The 17,501-nt window shown below is 35.6% G+C and overlaps 1 protein-coding gene across 1 annotated transcript in view; it reads left to right on the top strand.

The window, feature by feature from the left end:
- The window catches only part of MICU3 (mitochondrial calcium uptake family, member 3), a 162,101-nt gene that overhangs the window by 112,446 nt on the left and 32,154 nt on the right, over positions 1 to 17,501 (top strand). Inside the window, exons 7-9 of the mRNA XM_006834471.1 lie at positions 3,111 to 3,182; positions 7,468 to 7,506; positions 15,389 to 15,484. Coding sequence (XP_006834534.1) covers positions 3,111 to 3,182; positions 7,468 to 7,506; positions 15,389 to 15,484 — 207 coding nt within the window. The remainder of the gene's footprint in view (positions 1 to 3,110; positions 3,183 to 7,467; positions 7,507 to 15,388; positions 15,485 to 17,501) is intronic.

The raw sequence follows: 17,501 nt of genomic DNA, 5'->3' as shown, positions 1-17,501 counted from the left end.
TCAACAGAATGCGGAAATCATCGGACAACTTTTTGATATCCCTTTCGAGTGAAGTTTTATTAAAGGTAATACAGAAACGGCTACAATCATACATTGAGAGAACTTCCAGAGGTTCAAGCCAAATTCAGAAGAGGCCATGGACCAAGGGATATATATCATTGCTGACGTCAGATGGATCTTGGCTTAAAGCAGAGAATATCAGAAAGATATTTACCTGTGCTTTATTGACTATACAAAGGCTTTTGATTGTGTGGATAATGACAAGTTATGGACAACATTGCAAAATATGAGTATTCCGGAACACTTAATTGTGCTCATGAGGAAGCTGTATCTGGACCAAGAGGCAGTTGTTAAAGCAGAACATGGGAACACTGAATGGTTTAGAATTAAGAAAGGTGTTCGACAAGGTTGTATTCTTTCACCATACTTATACATCCTGTAGGCTGAGCAAATCATCCAAGAAGCTGGGTTATACAAAGAAAAACATGGCATCAGGATTGGAGGAAGATTCATTAACAACCTGCAATATGCAGATGATACAACCTTGCTTACTGAAAGTGAAGAGGACTTAAAACATTTACTGATGAAGATCAAAGAGCACAGCCTTCAGTATGGATTACATCTCAATGTAAAGGAAACAAAAATCCTCAGTACTGGACCAATAAACATTCATATCAATGGAGAAAAGTTGTCAAGGACTTCATTCTTCTTGGATCAACTATCCTCACTCTGGGAAGCAGCAGTCAAGAAATCAAACAACATATTGCATTAGGCAAATGTGCTGCACAAGACCTTTTTAAAGTGTTGAAGAGCACAGATGTCACCTCAAGGATTAAAGTGCAGCCAGAGTGCTCCTTGGAGGCCATGATGGCCAAACTTTGCCTCTCATACTTCGGACATATGGTCAGGAAGGACCAGTCACTGGAGAAGGATATCATGTTTGGTAAGGTGGAAGGTCAGAGAAAAAGAGGAAGACCCCCAGTGAGATGGATTGGCCAAATAGAAGCATCAATGGACTCAAGCATGGCAACAGTAGTGAGGTTGGCCCAGGATCAGACAGTGTTTCGTTCTGCTGTGCATAAGGTCGCTATGAGTTGGTACCGACTCGATGGCACCTAACAACAACAGCAACTAGTATTACTAAATATTATTACATGTCTTGGGAGGATATACATTGTATTTTATTTTCAACTCTTGCTATATAACATGAAATACTATTTCATGTTATATATTGTTGTTCTTAAGTGCCATGGAGTCAGTTACAACTCACAGTGACCCAGTATAGAGTTTTCAAGGAGTGGCTGTTGAGTTTGAACCACTGACCTTGGATTTCAGAGTTGAAATAACTATTCAGATAATAACAGTGATCTCCAGGAAACTGATATAAAATGAGATTAAGTTTACATTTGTAAAATTATAGGATTTTAAAGAAGAAATCATATCATTTATTATAATAATCACTAACATTTATTGAGAATGTACTATGAGGCAGCCAATGTGTTATTACTTGCAATACAAGAGTGCTTCAGAAAGTTTGAGGAAAAATTCCATTATCTTCTCATTCCATTTTTCTATGAACTTTTAAAAGCCCCTCATATTTTCTCCACACACACACTCCTAAAAGGTGAGGCGTTACCTCTATTTTCCAGAAATGGAAAATGAGCTTTGAACAGTAAGAATAACTTGCCCAAGGAATTATAGATGCAAAGACTGTGCTTCCACTATCATGCCCAGTTACCTGAAAAAGACCTTAGAAGCCATCTAATCCATACTTATTTCATATGTGAGCAAATTGTAGCCTAGCGAGGGTTGTATTACCTGTCCACAATAAAATAAAATAAAATTCATACATAACGGAACCTGGATTCAAACCTGGATTCAAACACAGTTCCTGAGTTCTAGTCTAGTGGTCCCTATTTCCCAACGGACTTCTGCTCTTTATCTTTGTATGTGTGTGCCAAAGATTCTGTGTGTTTATATTTTAGCAATAAAGCTATAATTGTGTACATTTAATTTGTTGTTGTTGGTGGTGGTGGTGCCATCGACCTTACACACAGCAGAACGAAACACTTTCAGCAAGCAAGGTTGTATCATCTGCATTCCTTTGCATTCCAATCACCAGTAATGATCAGTACATCTTGATTGCATGTTTGATCGATTTCAGATTGAAGAAGTTTGTAGAATTCTCCTATCTCATCCTCACTGGCTTTAGTGGTTGGTGCATAAATTTGAATAATAGTGGTATTAACTGGGCTTCCCTGTAGGCGCATGGATATTATCCTATCACAGACAGCGTTATGTTCTTGTTAACAATGAATGCAACACCATTCCTTTTCAATTTGTCATTCCCAGCATAATAAACCATGTGGTTGTCAGATTCAAAATGGTTAATACCACTCTGTTTCAGCTCACTAATGCCTAAAATATCAATGTTTATGTGTTCCATTTCATTTTTGACAACGTTCGATTTTCCTAGATTCATACTTTGTACATTCTATGTTCCGATTTTCAATGGATTGTTGTTTCTCTTCATTTTGAGTTGTGCTCCATCAGCAAATGGAGATCCTGTGGGCTTTACTCCATTTGCATCATCACGGTCAATTGTACTTTGAGGAGGCAGCTCTTCCCAAGTCACATTTTGAGTGCCTTCCAACCTGAGGGACTCTTTTTCCAGCACTATGTCTTACAGTGTTTTCTCTGCTATTCATAATGTTTTCAGTGGCTAAATATTTGGAAGTAGTTTGTCACTTCTTCTTCCTAGTCTGTCTTCATCTGGAACCTCATGTGAAACCTGTCCACCATGGGTGATCCTGCTGGTATTTAATATACTGGTGGCATAGCTTCCAAAATCACAGCAACTCAAAAACCACCACAGTACAACAAACTGACTGATGAGTTTAATTTAACTGTTCGTTATTCGTAACAATTAATGTATTTTCTTTTCCTCAGAGGGAAAAAAATGTAATCAGAAAATGTACCTATCATTGTTTTAATTTTGTTAATAAATGAAGCTGTTTTCTTTGTTTATAGAATGTGCTTCACACTGGGTAGTAGGTGGGTGTCCAGAACCTCTTGTTGGATTTTTGAGCCTTGATTGGTTTCCTTTTTAGCTTCAAGAGATATTCAGGAAAAAAAATGAAAAGAGAGAAACTAAAGGAGATGAAGAAAAACGTGCAATGCTGGTAAGGATAATGTATAGTAGGTAGTTCAATGGGATTTTTAGGTAAGATTTATTTTAGAATCACAATTAAAGTTTGTAACTTTGAAGCTGTCCCTTTCTTAAAAGCTTTCTAATGTTGTTAGAGAAATTGCTTTAGCATTTATATGCATTGATATCAATATTTATGTGAAATATTGATATTAAACATCCATATTCATAATCATGCATTGAATTATTTTCATCACTATTGTTATCTGTGAGATTTGAAGGGTGTGTCATATAATAGATTAATGTAGATCATTATGCATATAAAAATTTAAAGGTGAATTGCAAAGATTAATTCTAAATGTAAGTGAATTTAGAGGTTAATATAAGCAGTATGAATCCTAAAGCAAAAAAAGGAATATGTTTCCTTGTATTTTTATAAATATATATTCTAGGTTCTTCTGGTATGAGTTATATTTGTCTTCTCTGAAGTTAGTTAGGTCGCACTTTCCTTCCTCTTCCTTTAGTTTTCTTTTTGTTTGTCTCATGTATTTCAGTCTGATGACAGACCAAGTTCACTTGCTGTCAGACACTGGCAGGTACTTTACTAGGTATTTTGCATGCATTTTTAAAATTAATATACTAAATAGTTCTCCTATCTGTATTTATAGATAAGGAAACTGAGAGCTGGAAAGGTTGAGTATCTTGCTCAAAGTTACATAGCTATTAAATGGCAAATCAGGATTTGAACCCAATACTAATTAATTCTAAAGCCTGCTTTTAAACACCATTATATTTCTTCATCATGAAAATGTTCATTGTTTCATTTGAAAATCAGTGTTTCTGTCCAGTAGTTCAATTGTGTATGAAATTCAAATAATTAATTTCTGAAAGTTAACTTTTTTAATAATCCCATTCTTCTAAGAATATGCATTTGACTTTTTAAAACGTGGATTATCTGTAACTGATGGTGTCATATTCAAACCCATTATATTTATGAAATTTGTGTTTCTGTTTAGTTTAATAAAAACAGATTGTTAGAATTACAAAGTACATTATGGTTCATAGAATAGGTGACTGTGGTGTTAAGAGCAGTGTTTGTTAACTCCAATATACTAATTTACAAAGTTTATGGAAGGTACTCTTAAAAATCAAAAAACTTATCATATTGGCCAAATGTTAAAAGTTCATTATTAGTTCTCTACTTAACTTAATTAAGGTCTCATGGATTTCAAATTTTAATTAGCGTATCCTCTATGAATAGTCTCATAAATACAGTCTTTTGGAATATTAGGAAATAAGATTAGAGAATTGAATACATTTTACATACTATTTTTAATATGTTGAAAAAGTCAACAGTTGTTTTAATTTTGATGTTGTTGTTGTTGTTAAGTACCATGAAGTTGGTTCCAACTCATAGTGACCATGCACAGGGTTTCCAAGGCTGCAAATCTTTATGGGAGCAGAAAGCCTCACTTTCTCCCACAAAACAGCTGGTAGTTTCGAACTGCCGATCTTGAGGTTAGCAGCCTGATTCATAACCACTATGCTACCATGGCTCCTTTTTGATAGATTGCCTCTAATTATAATTGATAGACAGGATAGGAAAATCCTTATAAAATACCACCTATTAATATACCTCAGAGATAAAGTAGAGAGTATTTCAATAAATAGAGATACAATCATTTTATTTATTTAAGCTATTTTCAGAATTGACTTATGAATCTTTCAGTTAAAAAATACAATAATAATCATTAACAGTTACTAAAACGCCTCATGAGGTATGGTAGGATCAGCAGGGGTCTGCGAACCACCATGTTGGAAGTACAAACCCACCAACTGCTCCATGGAAACCCTGTGCAGGGCTGCTGTGAGTCAGAGCCTACTTGACAGCACTTAACAACAACAAAACACTTAAGTTACAAAGGGAGAAAGGAAAAAATCATAGCAGGTAGCCCACACTGGGGAAAACAACATCATCACATAAAATTAGGCTTTGAGCTTTACTTCAGTCATGGTACTGGAAAGTAAATGCTGAGTTTCATAATAGTAATTTGCTAAATCCTCATTAATTTGGATTAATTATAGAAGGTCTATCTAAATTATGAAATTAGAATTATACGCAAGCAACCAACCAAACCCGCTGTCAACAAGCAGATTCCAATTCATAGCAACCCCATATAGGATTTCCAAGGCTGTAAATTTTTACAGGAGCAAAAGGCCTCGCCTTTCTCCCACAAAGTAGCTGGCGGTTTTGAATAGCTCACCTTGTGGTTAGTAATTCATTGCCTAGCTTACAGCATCAACAGGCCTCTTTTGAATTATACCAGTATACTCTAAATTGTATTACTTTAAATGTTTACGGATCATTATTATTCCCTAGCAGAGACAAGGAAAAGGAGGCTTATTTTAAAAAACAGATAAAAATAACTTATGAGTAATATATAGTTTGTTTATATATAAAGAAGTACTTAATAGTCATTGACCTTCATAGGTCACTTTTATTGTTTTTCAGTGCCATCATGTCAGTTCTGACTCATAGCAGCCCTGTGTAGGGCTTCTGAGGAGTAGCTGGTCTGTTTATCTCAGTTTAATAGTCCTCCTGAAATCTTATTTACATAATTTAAGGATCAAAACTATTCCTTACAACAATTCATGGATAATCCTGAGTATGGCTCCCAAACAAAACAGCACTCTACTGCAATATAAAACTAGTCTCTTGCAACTCATAGTGACCCTGACAGAGTAGAACTCTGTTTCTTCCAAGGTTGTAATGGTTTCTTCCTAGGCTGTAATCTTTATGGAAGAAGACTGCCACATCTCTCTCCCCTGAAGCAGTTGATAGGTTCGAACTGTTGATTTTTTTGTTAACAGCCAAGTGCATAACCACTGTGCCACCAGTGATCCCTGCAACAATACAGCTTACTACAAATATTAGTTAGCATGTTTAACAATAATGATAATTAATGATAACTTTTTGTTAATAGTCACGTTTTATATCATGTGAATCTGAACTAATGTGGTTTTACTTTCTATTTCTTTGTTGTTGTTAAGTGCTGCTGAGTCGGTTCCAACTTATGATAACCCTATATAGGACTCCCTATATAGGATGGATTTGAACCTCTGACCTTATGGTTAGCAGCCCAGTGCTTAGCCTACAGCACCACACCTTTTTATAGAGAATTATGTAGAATTTATTGTGCTGTTCTCAAGCTGATAGAAATGAAGTACAGGTCTCTCTATCCTTAGATTGTTTGGTTGATTTTTAAAATAGTTGAACTTAGCTTATAGTGAAAATACATCAGTGACATTAGAAAGACCTCAGCACAGCCCAGGCTTAAGAACAAGATTTTCTGGGTTCAAATCCTTCCTGCCACTCATTACAGATCCATACATGCTGTATCTCAGTTTCTTCATTTGTAAATGCAGATAATAATAGTAATTACTATATGTGATTGTTATAGGGTTTAAATGAGCTAAAAGCACATAGCTACTTAACAAAATATAACTCTAGTTAAGTGCCGTTGAGTTAATTCCAACTCATAATGACCCTGCATAGTGTTTCTGAGGTTTGAACCACAGACTTTGAATTTAGCATTCCAGTGCTTATCCAACAGCCCTACACAGAATTTTGTTCTGCTCAAAGTTCTACTTCAAACTGAATATATAAATCAAAAGTAAATTAAAATATTTATATAAATGAAAAGTGACTAGATTTCAGAAGGAAAGAGGGAAAAGAATGTAACATTGTTGAGATGCTTATACTGTGTTACACTCTGTAGTAGATCCATTATAAATGTTATTCCCATTAGTCCTCATTGCAGTTCTCTCAGGTAAGTGTCATACTTGCATTGCAAATGAGAAAACAATCTTAGAGAGGCTAATTGACTGGCCTAAGGTCATAGCACTATTAGGAGTATAACCAGAATTCCAGTGCAAGTCTCTCATCATTTCCACTTTGCCATACTGCTGTATCTCAGTTTTACCCAATCCCGTGGAGGATTGCTGAGGCAAGTCTAAATAAAACTGCATACTAAAGAGGAACATGTTTTACTCAAAAATAGTTCTATCAGAAAGTTATAATGAAAATGTTTGAAATGAGCACAAATTCATTTAATGTTTAATTATGAGATTTTCAAAACTTTGCTACTCATCTTTAACATTTATACCACTTGTATTGTGTGTGTGCTCTATATAGAATGTAGCATAATGATTTGCCCTTCTAATTGATTATTTTGTCATCTTTTTCTTTTTTTCTTTTGCTATACTTGGGTTCATTCTGAAATGTGACACTTCATTTGGCCCTTTGTGCTCTATGTCAGCGTCTTCAACTTTATGGATACCATTCTTCTACTAATAGTGTATGTACAATACTTTAACTGTTCTTTATGTATATAGCCTTCACCTGTTATACTTGATAATATTGTTTATGTAAAGTTGTATCTACGATTTTTTATTTTTAGGAATTTGTTGAATACAATCAAGATGCAGTCAAGCCGATCTCTTATTTTTATTGCACAATTAGGAGAAAACTATACAGCGTTACTGTTTATATTAAAACAAGGGAAAGATCAGAGAACAACAAAACAAAAACTCTGGTAGAATAATTGGAAATTTTACAGTTTTCAACTGTATTTAAAAAACTATACAAAGTATGGAAATTCTCAGGCTATGTGGCTATAGAACACATGGTATAATTCAAATTTCATATTGTAGCTAGGTCTTCCATAAGTAATCCAAATGATATCTATGAGCTAGGTATAATTAATCTTTCTCAGTTCCAATAAAGAGGTATATTAATTAATAGATTTCTCCTGGTTTTTAGTATTTCTCCCAAATTTGTTCTAAAACTTTTATTGCCTACCTTTTGCTTATGAACCATATAATAATCTGGTATAAACTGGCACTGTATCAATTATGTGTTAAATATATCAGTGTGTTCCAGTATATCTTAAGAGGACTATGATTTTCAGACTTCTTGCTTCTGAAAAAGTTGGGCATTCCTGAAAATAAACTTCCAACTATCCTCATTTTCTTATGCTGAACTTTCTTCTATCCTGTGTTCCTGAGAAAATCAAAAATTCATTAGCAAGCTACTAAGTAACTAAGAATAGACCAGGGCCTCTTTTGAATATGAACATGCATAGTCCATTAAACTTCTCCAAGGAGACATAATTCATTTGGAAGGATCCCTCAAATTGTAAAAAATTCCACCTGAGAAGCCCCTGAATTCAGGGTGGCTGACTCAGTATTATGCTTTTGAAAGTTCACAATTCAAAAAGCAGTTGTGTTACATCGTGTATTGGATTTGTTGTTGCTAAGTGTCGTCAAGTCGATTCTGACCCATAGCGACCCTGTATAGGGTTTCCAAAGAGTTTGAACCACCGACCTTGCAGTTCAGACGGCTTTGCAATCTGGCACATTATCCCACCGCGCCACACCAGGACTCCCAACATAAAGACTAACTCTTATCTAGATTAAAACATACATAGTAGATGCTGGTTTAGTATAAAGAGAACCTAATATATCTCACCTAGGAATGGTGGTGGTGGTGTGCTGTGGAGTTGGTTCCAACTCATGGCAACCCAGAATAGGATTTCCAAGGCTGTAATTCTTTATAGGAGCAGAAAGCCTCATTTTTCTCCCACAGAATGGCTGGTAGTTTTGAACTGCTGACCTTGAGGTAAGCAGCCCAACTCATAGCCACTATGCTGCCAGAACTCCTTTACCTAGGCTTAAGTCTAGGCAAATGTCTTAGGTTGAAAAAGAAGCCCCATCCATGAGACTCTTATCATTGACTAATTCTTTTTTAGTTATTAAAAAATATTTTGAATATGTTTCTATAAAAGTACTACTTTTATACTAAATAAAGTATATCGTTTTCTTAAAATTTAAAAGATTTCCTTTGTTAATAATTTCAAAAAAACTTGTAAGAATATATAAGATGGAAATTTCACAGATTATAAAGCAGCATGTCCTGTGAAATGTAGTAAATAAATGTTGGTAATAATTATGACTGTATGAGGTTTTTTTCTAATCTGTCGTTGCATGAACCATTTTCTAATAATCATGGCAGTATTTACTTTTCATTTAAAGTCATGGTTTTTGTTGGGAAAACTATATATTTTCTACATAGTACCTCTCATAAAGGAACTGATTTTTCTTTTTTTACATTGAGTGTATGGCACAGAAATGAAGAATGACTACTGAAGAATGTAATCACGTTTTGGTCTTTAATACACTGCCTTGATTTCTGAAAAGGCTGCAGCACCAATTTGACACACTATTGCTTTTACCATCAGTGTGAATGCCAACAAAATGCCGAATGCAAAGGATACCTTTTAAGAAGCTGTATCAGTTTTATATTTTATTTATTTATTTTTAATTGAAAGATTGGTGCTAACTTCTAAACTTAAGAGAAGCTGGCATGTCTTTTTCAACATCTCTCTTTTCTTATGTTTTCAGTGTATCTGTTTTAAAAGCATATTTTGTTTATGCTTTTATATTTGTTTATATTGGTTTTAATCGGAACTGAGTGTAATATTTATTTATAGGTGTTCTGTATTCTTTCTAACTGTTTAAGATCTTCTTTGCCTTTGATGTACTACAATTTTACAACAATGTATTTTCTTCATTGTACTTTCTGTCATAGAGTTTATTGGACTTCTCAAGTATGAAGATAATGAATCTTTTCCTAAATTCTTGAAAATCACTGCCATTATCTCTCTGAATGTTGTCTCTTTCCCATTTGTTCTATTAATACTTTTTGGAGTTTTCATTCTATATTACGGCTTCCTTCAATGTCTCTTGACCTCTCTTTAAAAATAATTTGCCATATTTCAACACATATTATACTGATACCAATTGATATTAATAAGATTAACAATATAGACTAATAATAATTTGCATGCTTCATATCTGCATGCTGAATTTTATATTATAACTTATTTATACTTGTCTCTGTAGTTATCTTGTATATTTATTCTACAACTGCACTAATTTGATAATAAATTTTAGTGGTTACATTTTTCACTTCAAAAAGTTACATATTTCTTTTCCTAAATAATCCTTTCAAATTCAACTTTCATATTCTTAGACTATTTAAGCTTATTTTGTGTTCTGAAGAATTGATGACTTTGAGTTATGGTGTTGGAGGAGAATATTGAAAGTGCCATGGACTTCCAAAAGAACCAATAGATCTGTGTTGGAAGAAGTGCAGCCAGAGTGCTCCTTAGAGACCAAGATGGCCAAACGTCATCTCTCATACTTTGGACATATTGTCAGGAGGGAACAGTCGCTGGAGAAGGAGATCATGTTTGGTAAGGTGGAGGGTCAGAGAAAAAGAGGAAGACCCCCAGTGAGATGGGTTGGCCAAGTGGCAGCATCAGTGGACTCAACCGTGGCAACAGTAGTGAGGTTGACCCAGGATCAGGCAGTGTTTTGTTCTGCTGTGCATAAGGTCGCTATGAGTCGGTACCGACTCGATGGCACCTAACAACAACAACAAATCTAATTATTGCTATAACTAAAATCTTCAAACCTGGTTCTCCTGTTTGTTGGTTCTGCTAGCTCTTACCTATGATGTCATATTCTTTTTTATTTCATAATTTTGTATTGTGAGCTTATATATTTTAGTGTCTCTGTAAGGATGTTCTTTAAGGACTAGATTGTAGGTGTTGCCTTGTAGGGAGGAATTGTGCTTTGTCAGTTTTACTTTCCTGGATACTACAGTGCCCAGTATCTTTAAATGATAATTTTCAGGTTACAGTTTTAAGGGTCACAGTTGTCTTAGATTTTTAAAAGTTACAGTTTTCTGGTATTTGCTTGTTTTCTGTGTGTTTGATTGTTTGCATTTGTGGGCTTTTAAGCATCACTCTCAGTGGAGACTTACATGCTGCTATGGTTCTAAACAGGTTAAGCAGAGCTTCCAGACTGAGACTAGGTAGAAAGGCCTGAAAATTTCCTTCCCAAAATAAACCAATGGAAACCTTGCAGAATACACAGATTCAAGCAACAGGCGATCTTTGGTGTGGTCCAGGAGTAGGCAATATTTCCTTCTGTTGTGCGTGGGGTCATCATGCATTAGGAGTCAACTCAGTGGCAGCTAACACTAACAACAAAGTAAAGACCATTTGCTTGGCTTTCTGGTTTTGGCCTTTAGTTAGCCTAATTTCTGTATAGAACTTTTCTCGGACTCCAACTTTGTATATAGGGTATTTTCCTGATTGGACATGAAATCTTTGTTAAGTGCTGTCGAGTTGGTTCCAACTCATAACAGTCCTTTATAGTACTCCCAAGGCTGTAAATCTCTGCGGAGCAGAAAACCTCCTCTTTTCCCACAGAGCAGCAGCTGGGCTCAAATTGCCAACATTGTGGTTTGCAGTCCAGTGCTTATCCTTCAGAGCTACCGCATTCCCTTAGACATCTTTGTTGTTGTTGTTAAGTGCCATCGAGTCGATTCTGACCCATAGCAACACTGTATAGAGTTTCCAAGGAGTGACTGGTGAGCTTGAACTGCTGACCTTGAGATTCAAATGGCTTTGCAGTCTGACGCATTAACCCACAGCGCCACACCTGGACATCTTTGTTATTGTTGTTGTTGTTGTTGTTAAGTGCCGTCGAGTCGGTTCCGACCCGTAGCGACCCTGTATAGGGTTTCCAAGGAGTGAGTGGTGAGCTTGAACCGCTGGCTTTCTGGTTCAAACGACTTTGCAGTCTGGCACATTAACCCACAGGGCCACACCAGGACTCCTTTAGGAAGCCATTTTTCTGGCTATCGCAGTAATATAGTCTCCAAGCAGTTTTCTTTCTTGTTTTCTTTGTTCTTTCCCTTTCTTTCTATCCTTTCTTCCTTCTTTTCCTCCATGTTTTTTGTTTTTTTTTTCATTATATGTTCTGGTTTTAGAGATTCCTACTAGTTTTGCATGTTTTGAAAATGGATTCTTCATTTCATCATCCAAGTCATTGATTAAAATATTAAATACTGGCTCTATAACACATACATATATAGGAATTATCAATTGTGCAAGGCAAGTCTTTGATATATTTGTTTTGTTTGGCAATTTTTCTTATTCATTATATGAGGGGGCTTCAAAAAAAATTGGTGGAAAAATCCATTATCTTTCAATTCCATTTTTTTCCACAAACTTTTTGAAGTCCTTCACATATTTTTACTTGTTACAGGGCATGGCAGTAATTGCAGAGGAGATATTGTCTCTGCCCTCAAAAACTTTATGCTTAAAATGATACTATCTGATACGAGAGTCCTAGTGTGGCACTGTGAGTTAATGTGCTGAATTGCAAGGTTGGAGTTGCAAGATCAGTGGTTCAATCTCACCAGCCGCTCTTGGCAACTTTATACAGGGCCACTATGGGTCAGAACTGACTCGATGGCACTTAGCAACAACAACAATATGATACAAGGAGTCCTGGTGTGGTACTGTAGGGTGAGCATTGGACCATAAGGTTCAAGCCCATAGCTGCTTCTCAGAAACCCTTTACAGGGTCACTATGAGTCAGAATCAACTTAACAGCATTTAACAACATATGATATAAGGAATCCTGGTGTGGTGCTTTAGGCTAAGCACTGAACTGCTAACCCTATGGTCAGTGATTGAAACCCCACCAACGGTTCCTTGGAAATCTATATAGGTTCACTATGGACTGGAACTGACTCAGTGGCCCTAAACAATAATAGCATGGTACAAAGTAGTCCTGGTGTGGCACCGTAGGAGAAGCACTGGATTGCTAACCACAAGGTCTGCAGTTCAAACCCACCAACCTTGGAAACCCTATACATGGTCACTATGGGTCGGAACCAATTCAATAGCATATAACAGCAACAACAATATGATACAAAGAGAGTGCTGGTGGTGTTAAAGATAAGAAGTGGATTACAAACCACAAAGTCAATGGTTCAAGGCCACTAGTGAGAGAAAGGTGAGGCTTCATGCCCCCAGCAGAATTTACAGTCTCAGAAACCCTGTATAGGGTCACTATGAATTGGAACTGACTCAACAGCACATAACAACAGTCTCACTATTCAGAAATAATCAGTACATATTTTTACTTTGCTTTTTTCTTTGCTCAGAAATAATTTCTGTGTAGATATGCTTGTCAATGTAGTTTGTTAAATTAATTGTATGCCTCAATATGTTGTAAATATTTTTCTAGTTTCATCGATGTATGTCTCAAATGGTGGCCAGTGTTTGGAAGTCGAGAAGAGGCAAGATTTCACAACAGGATCATTCCTGTTATCATCCTAATAATTGTTGTTTAGTGCTGTCAAGTCAGTTCCAGCTCATAGCGACCTCTATAGGATTTCCTGGGAGTGACGGGTGGATTTGAACCACCGACCTTACTGTTTAAACCATCGACCTTACAGTCCAGTGCTTATCCTACAGCACCACACCAGGATACCATGTAACAATATTTCACATTAAATTTTATTTTCTAGTTTGATAATTTTAGCAGTCCTTTCTTGATCATATACTAACAATCTAAGTGACAATAAAAAATGCATCTATTTCAAAATGTTCAAATAATATTTGCAGAGTTACGTATTCAGTCCAGCTAGTATTTATTGGAGTATACTGTACCTATGTATTTTTTAAATGAATTTGTCTGTTCTATATTCAGCTTATTTTACTTATTTAGCTCATGACGTAGTCAAACTTTATTTAGTGACAAATGGGTGATGAACAGATTTACTCTCATTACATCGATGATAATACTTATATCTGTGTTCTTTCATACTGTTGCTAAGTGCTGTCGAGTCAGTTCCGAGTCACAATGACCCTGTATAGGGTTTCCAAGGGTCAACAGATAGATTTGAACCACTGACCCTTAGGTTAGCACTTCAGTGCTTATCTTACAGTACCACACCAGGACTTCATGTTTCCTGCTAAATAATACTTTATTATTAATGTTTTGAAATATTTTATTAAAATATAAGCAGTTAATAACAATGGATTATAATTAGAAGATCTCTGCAATAATTTCTAGATGAACCATAATTTTATTAGTGGCATCAGACTTTTAAAAAGTTGCCTTATTATCAGACACTTACTCCTGAGTACTCCGAAGTATTCCATATGGCATTTTCTTCTCACACTAGCCAAAAGAACACCAAAGCTTAAGACCTGCAAAATCTTCTCTGCCAAATTCTTTCAAAACTCATTTAATTTTTTTTTTGTCTGTAGAAATTCAAATTACACTTGCATTTGTACTTTTTCAAATGACGTTTATGTTATGTTTTTGAAGCTTATGTTTTGAATCTCGATATCTTTTTCAGAGTAGCCAAGATGGAGATAGAAGATAGAGCTTTCTCCTGTAGTAGTAAAGATTAGAAAGTATCTTGTTGTTAAGTGCTGTTGAGGTGATTCCAACCCATAGTGACCCTTTATAGGGTTTCTGAGGAGCAGCTGGTGAGCTTGAACTCTTGACCTTGCAGTTCAAACAGCTTTGCATTAACCCACAGGGCCACACCAGGACTCCAGAAAGCATCTTAGCTACTTGTAATAAACACACCTATCAAAGTGGCTTTGAATGGTTTGACATAAATAAGCATATTTCTTTTTGGCATGTTTTGAATGAATTTAAACTTTGCTTTCTTAAGTATAATTATGATCTTTTTGGTGCTGTTATCAATAAGCTGTATAATGTTGTTAAGTGCTGTTGAGTTGTTATCCATCTCATAGGGTTTTGGAGAAGCAACTGGTGGCTTTGAACCGTGAAACTTGCAGTTCAAATAGTCCTTGCAGTTCAAACAGACCTTGCAAGGGTCCAGTGCTTTATCCTACAGTGCTAGTTGTTGTTGTTAGGTGCCATCCTACAGTAATTCCATTTTAAATTAGGCATGATTTTTATAATTTATGATAAAATTACCTAAAGCTTTATTCAAACGAATTAGCTTCACAAAAGGTGTGCGTAAGATTTTTATTTTACGCTTTCTTAAAAGTTATGCATCTTTCAGTAGAAGAACATGAATGGGAGAATTTGATTCTTTTTGACAAAGCTGCGTTGACTTAGAAATAGTGGTTGTATACCATTACATCTTTGAAGGTAACATGGGTTTACCAGCAGTGTAATATAATACTGCTGTGTGCAGCAGAAAATAGAAAAGGTAAGTTAATGTGTTTTCTTTTCTTTTCAAGGTTGGTTAGAAGAGATTTAAAGTGTATAAATGATCATTCTTTGTGACTGTTCTTTAGATTTCAGTTGTGCTTCTTAAAACTTCTACAGGCACTTAAAACAGTTGGAGAGGAACTTGTCTCCAGAAGCTATTGGGATACACTGAGACGTAACACAAGCCAAGCACTCTTTTCAGACCTTGCAGAGGTATAATTTAAACTTCAACCAGATTCTGTACTATTTGCCATTGTGCTTATCTTGTCTTCATTGCATTTTAGATTATAATTATAACGATGTATTTTATATCTTATATATTCCACAGCAAAGCACTAATTACTGTATATGGCTGGTTGGTGGTGTGTCGTGGAGTCAGTTCCAACTCATAGCAAGCCTGTACAGGGTTTCTGAGGTTGTAAATCTTTACAGGAGCAGAAAGCCTCATATCTCTCCCACGGAACAGCTGGTAGTTTCGAACTGCTGACCTTGAGGTTAGCAGCCCAGTTCGTAACTACTATGCTACCAGAGTTCCTTAATTACTATATATAGATGGTATAATTGAATATATGTCAGCTGTGCTATTAAGGGCACTAGAGTTAACTAAAATAATCTATTTTAAGTTGTTTGTCGTATGAAACATGGCTTTCCAAGTGAACTAAAAGAAACCAGTGGGTTGTTTTTTTTTTCTCAAGGATCACTTTCTAGAAATTTGAAAGTAGTATTTTAGAGTTTCATAACTTTAAACTTAGCGATTTACAGTCTCCTGAAATGCTGAAATATTTAACTTGGTAAAAGATAGCTGACTCTTGAGAGTTATGATAGATTTAAGCAATTAAATTTTCTAATATTGTGACTTACCAAGGTGTGGGATTTGGGAGGACATGCAGAAGGAGACTTCAGTGAATTCTAAGAGATACCGTTTCCAGCATATTTTTCTATTTAAAAATTTGCTTTCATTCCTTATTCTAAACTTTAAGCTTTAACTTAAAAAAAAATTATGCCTAAAATACCTAGAGACGTCATCTGGAATCAGGAATTACTCTTGTTATCTATTTGTAGGGCATTACTTAATTTGCATCATTTCTGTTACTTGTGCTCAATTTAACAATGAACTGCTAACCCCAAAGTCAGCAGATCAAAACTACCAGCTGGTCCACGGGATAAAGATGAGGCTTTCTGCTCCTGTAAAGATTCACAGCCTCGGAAACCCTGTGCAGGGTCACTATGAGTTGGAACCGACTCCATGGTACTTAACAACAACACACAAAAAAACAAACAACTAAAACATTTTCCGTATGTCTTATCTGCCCATAATATATAAATATGATCTCATTGTGATCAGCAGTTACATTTTAAGATTACCTGTTATATTTAAGCTATTTTTAGATATGTAAAGTATGTGTTACTTTAGGATTGTAAACTTTAAAATATTTTATTTAAAGAGCAACTAGGGACATTGCCTCTTAAAGTCCCACAAGCCAACTTCAGCCTAGTTTCCAGGCTTCAAATGAACAGTTATGTCACTGTTGTCTCTCACCATACTAGACTATCCACCTCCCTACCTCAAGCCTATCTTTAATTTCATCTAACTGTGGCCTCACAGTTAGACAAAGTCGGCTGTTCTATGCTGAGTTGAATTTCAGTCTTGGGATGTTAAAAACAAATGACCAGTCAGCTCTCATGTATTGAGTAGTTTATATGATTTTGTGGAAGATCTAAATGGAAGAGATACAGATTTGTGCCCATCCAAAAAGAGGTGAATTTTGAATCTGACAACCACATGGTTTACTATGCCAGGAATGACAAATTGAAGAGGAATGGTGTTGCATTCATCATCAAAAAGAACATATGCAGGTAAGTCATGAGGTACAACACTATCTGTGATAGGATAGTATCCATGCACTTACAGGGAAGGCCAGTTTATACCACTATTATTCAAATTTATGCACCAAACACTAAAGCCAGAGAAGATGAAATAGAAGACTTCTACCCACTTCTTCAATCTAAAATTTATCAAACATGCAATCAAGATGTATTGATCTTTAGTGGTGATTGGAATGCAAAGGTTGGGAGCAAAGAGGAAGGATCAGTAGTTGGAAAATATGGCCTTGGTGATAGAAATGATGCTGGAGATCGCATGATAGAATTCTGCAAAACCAATGATTTGTTCATTTCAAATACCTTCTTTAGAAAGCATAAGAGATGATTATACACATGGACCTCACCA

Source organism: Chrysochloris asiatica, unplaced genomic scaffold, assembly GCF_000296735.1.
Source record: "Chrysochloris asiatica unplaced genomic scaffold, ChrAsi1.0 scaffold00011, whole genome shotgun sequence".
NCBI lineage: Eukaryota > Metazoa > Chordata > Mammalia > Afrosoricida > Chrysochloridae > Chrysochloris > Chrysochloris asiatica.
The sequence above is the reverse complement of the archived record's forward strand: the minus strand, read 5'-3'. Positions and strand labels throughout refer to the sequence as shown.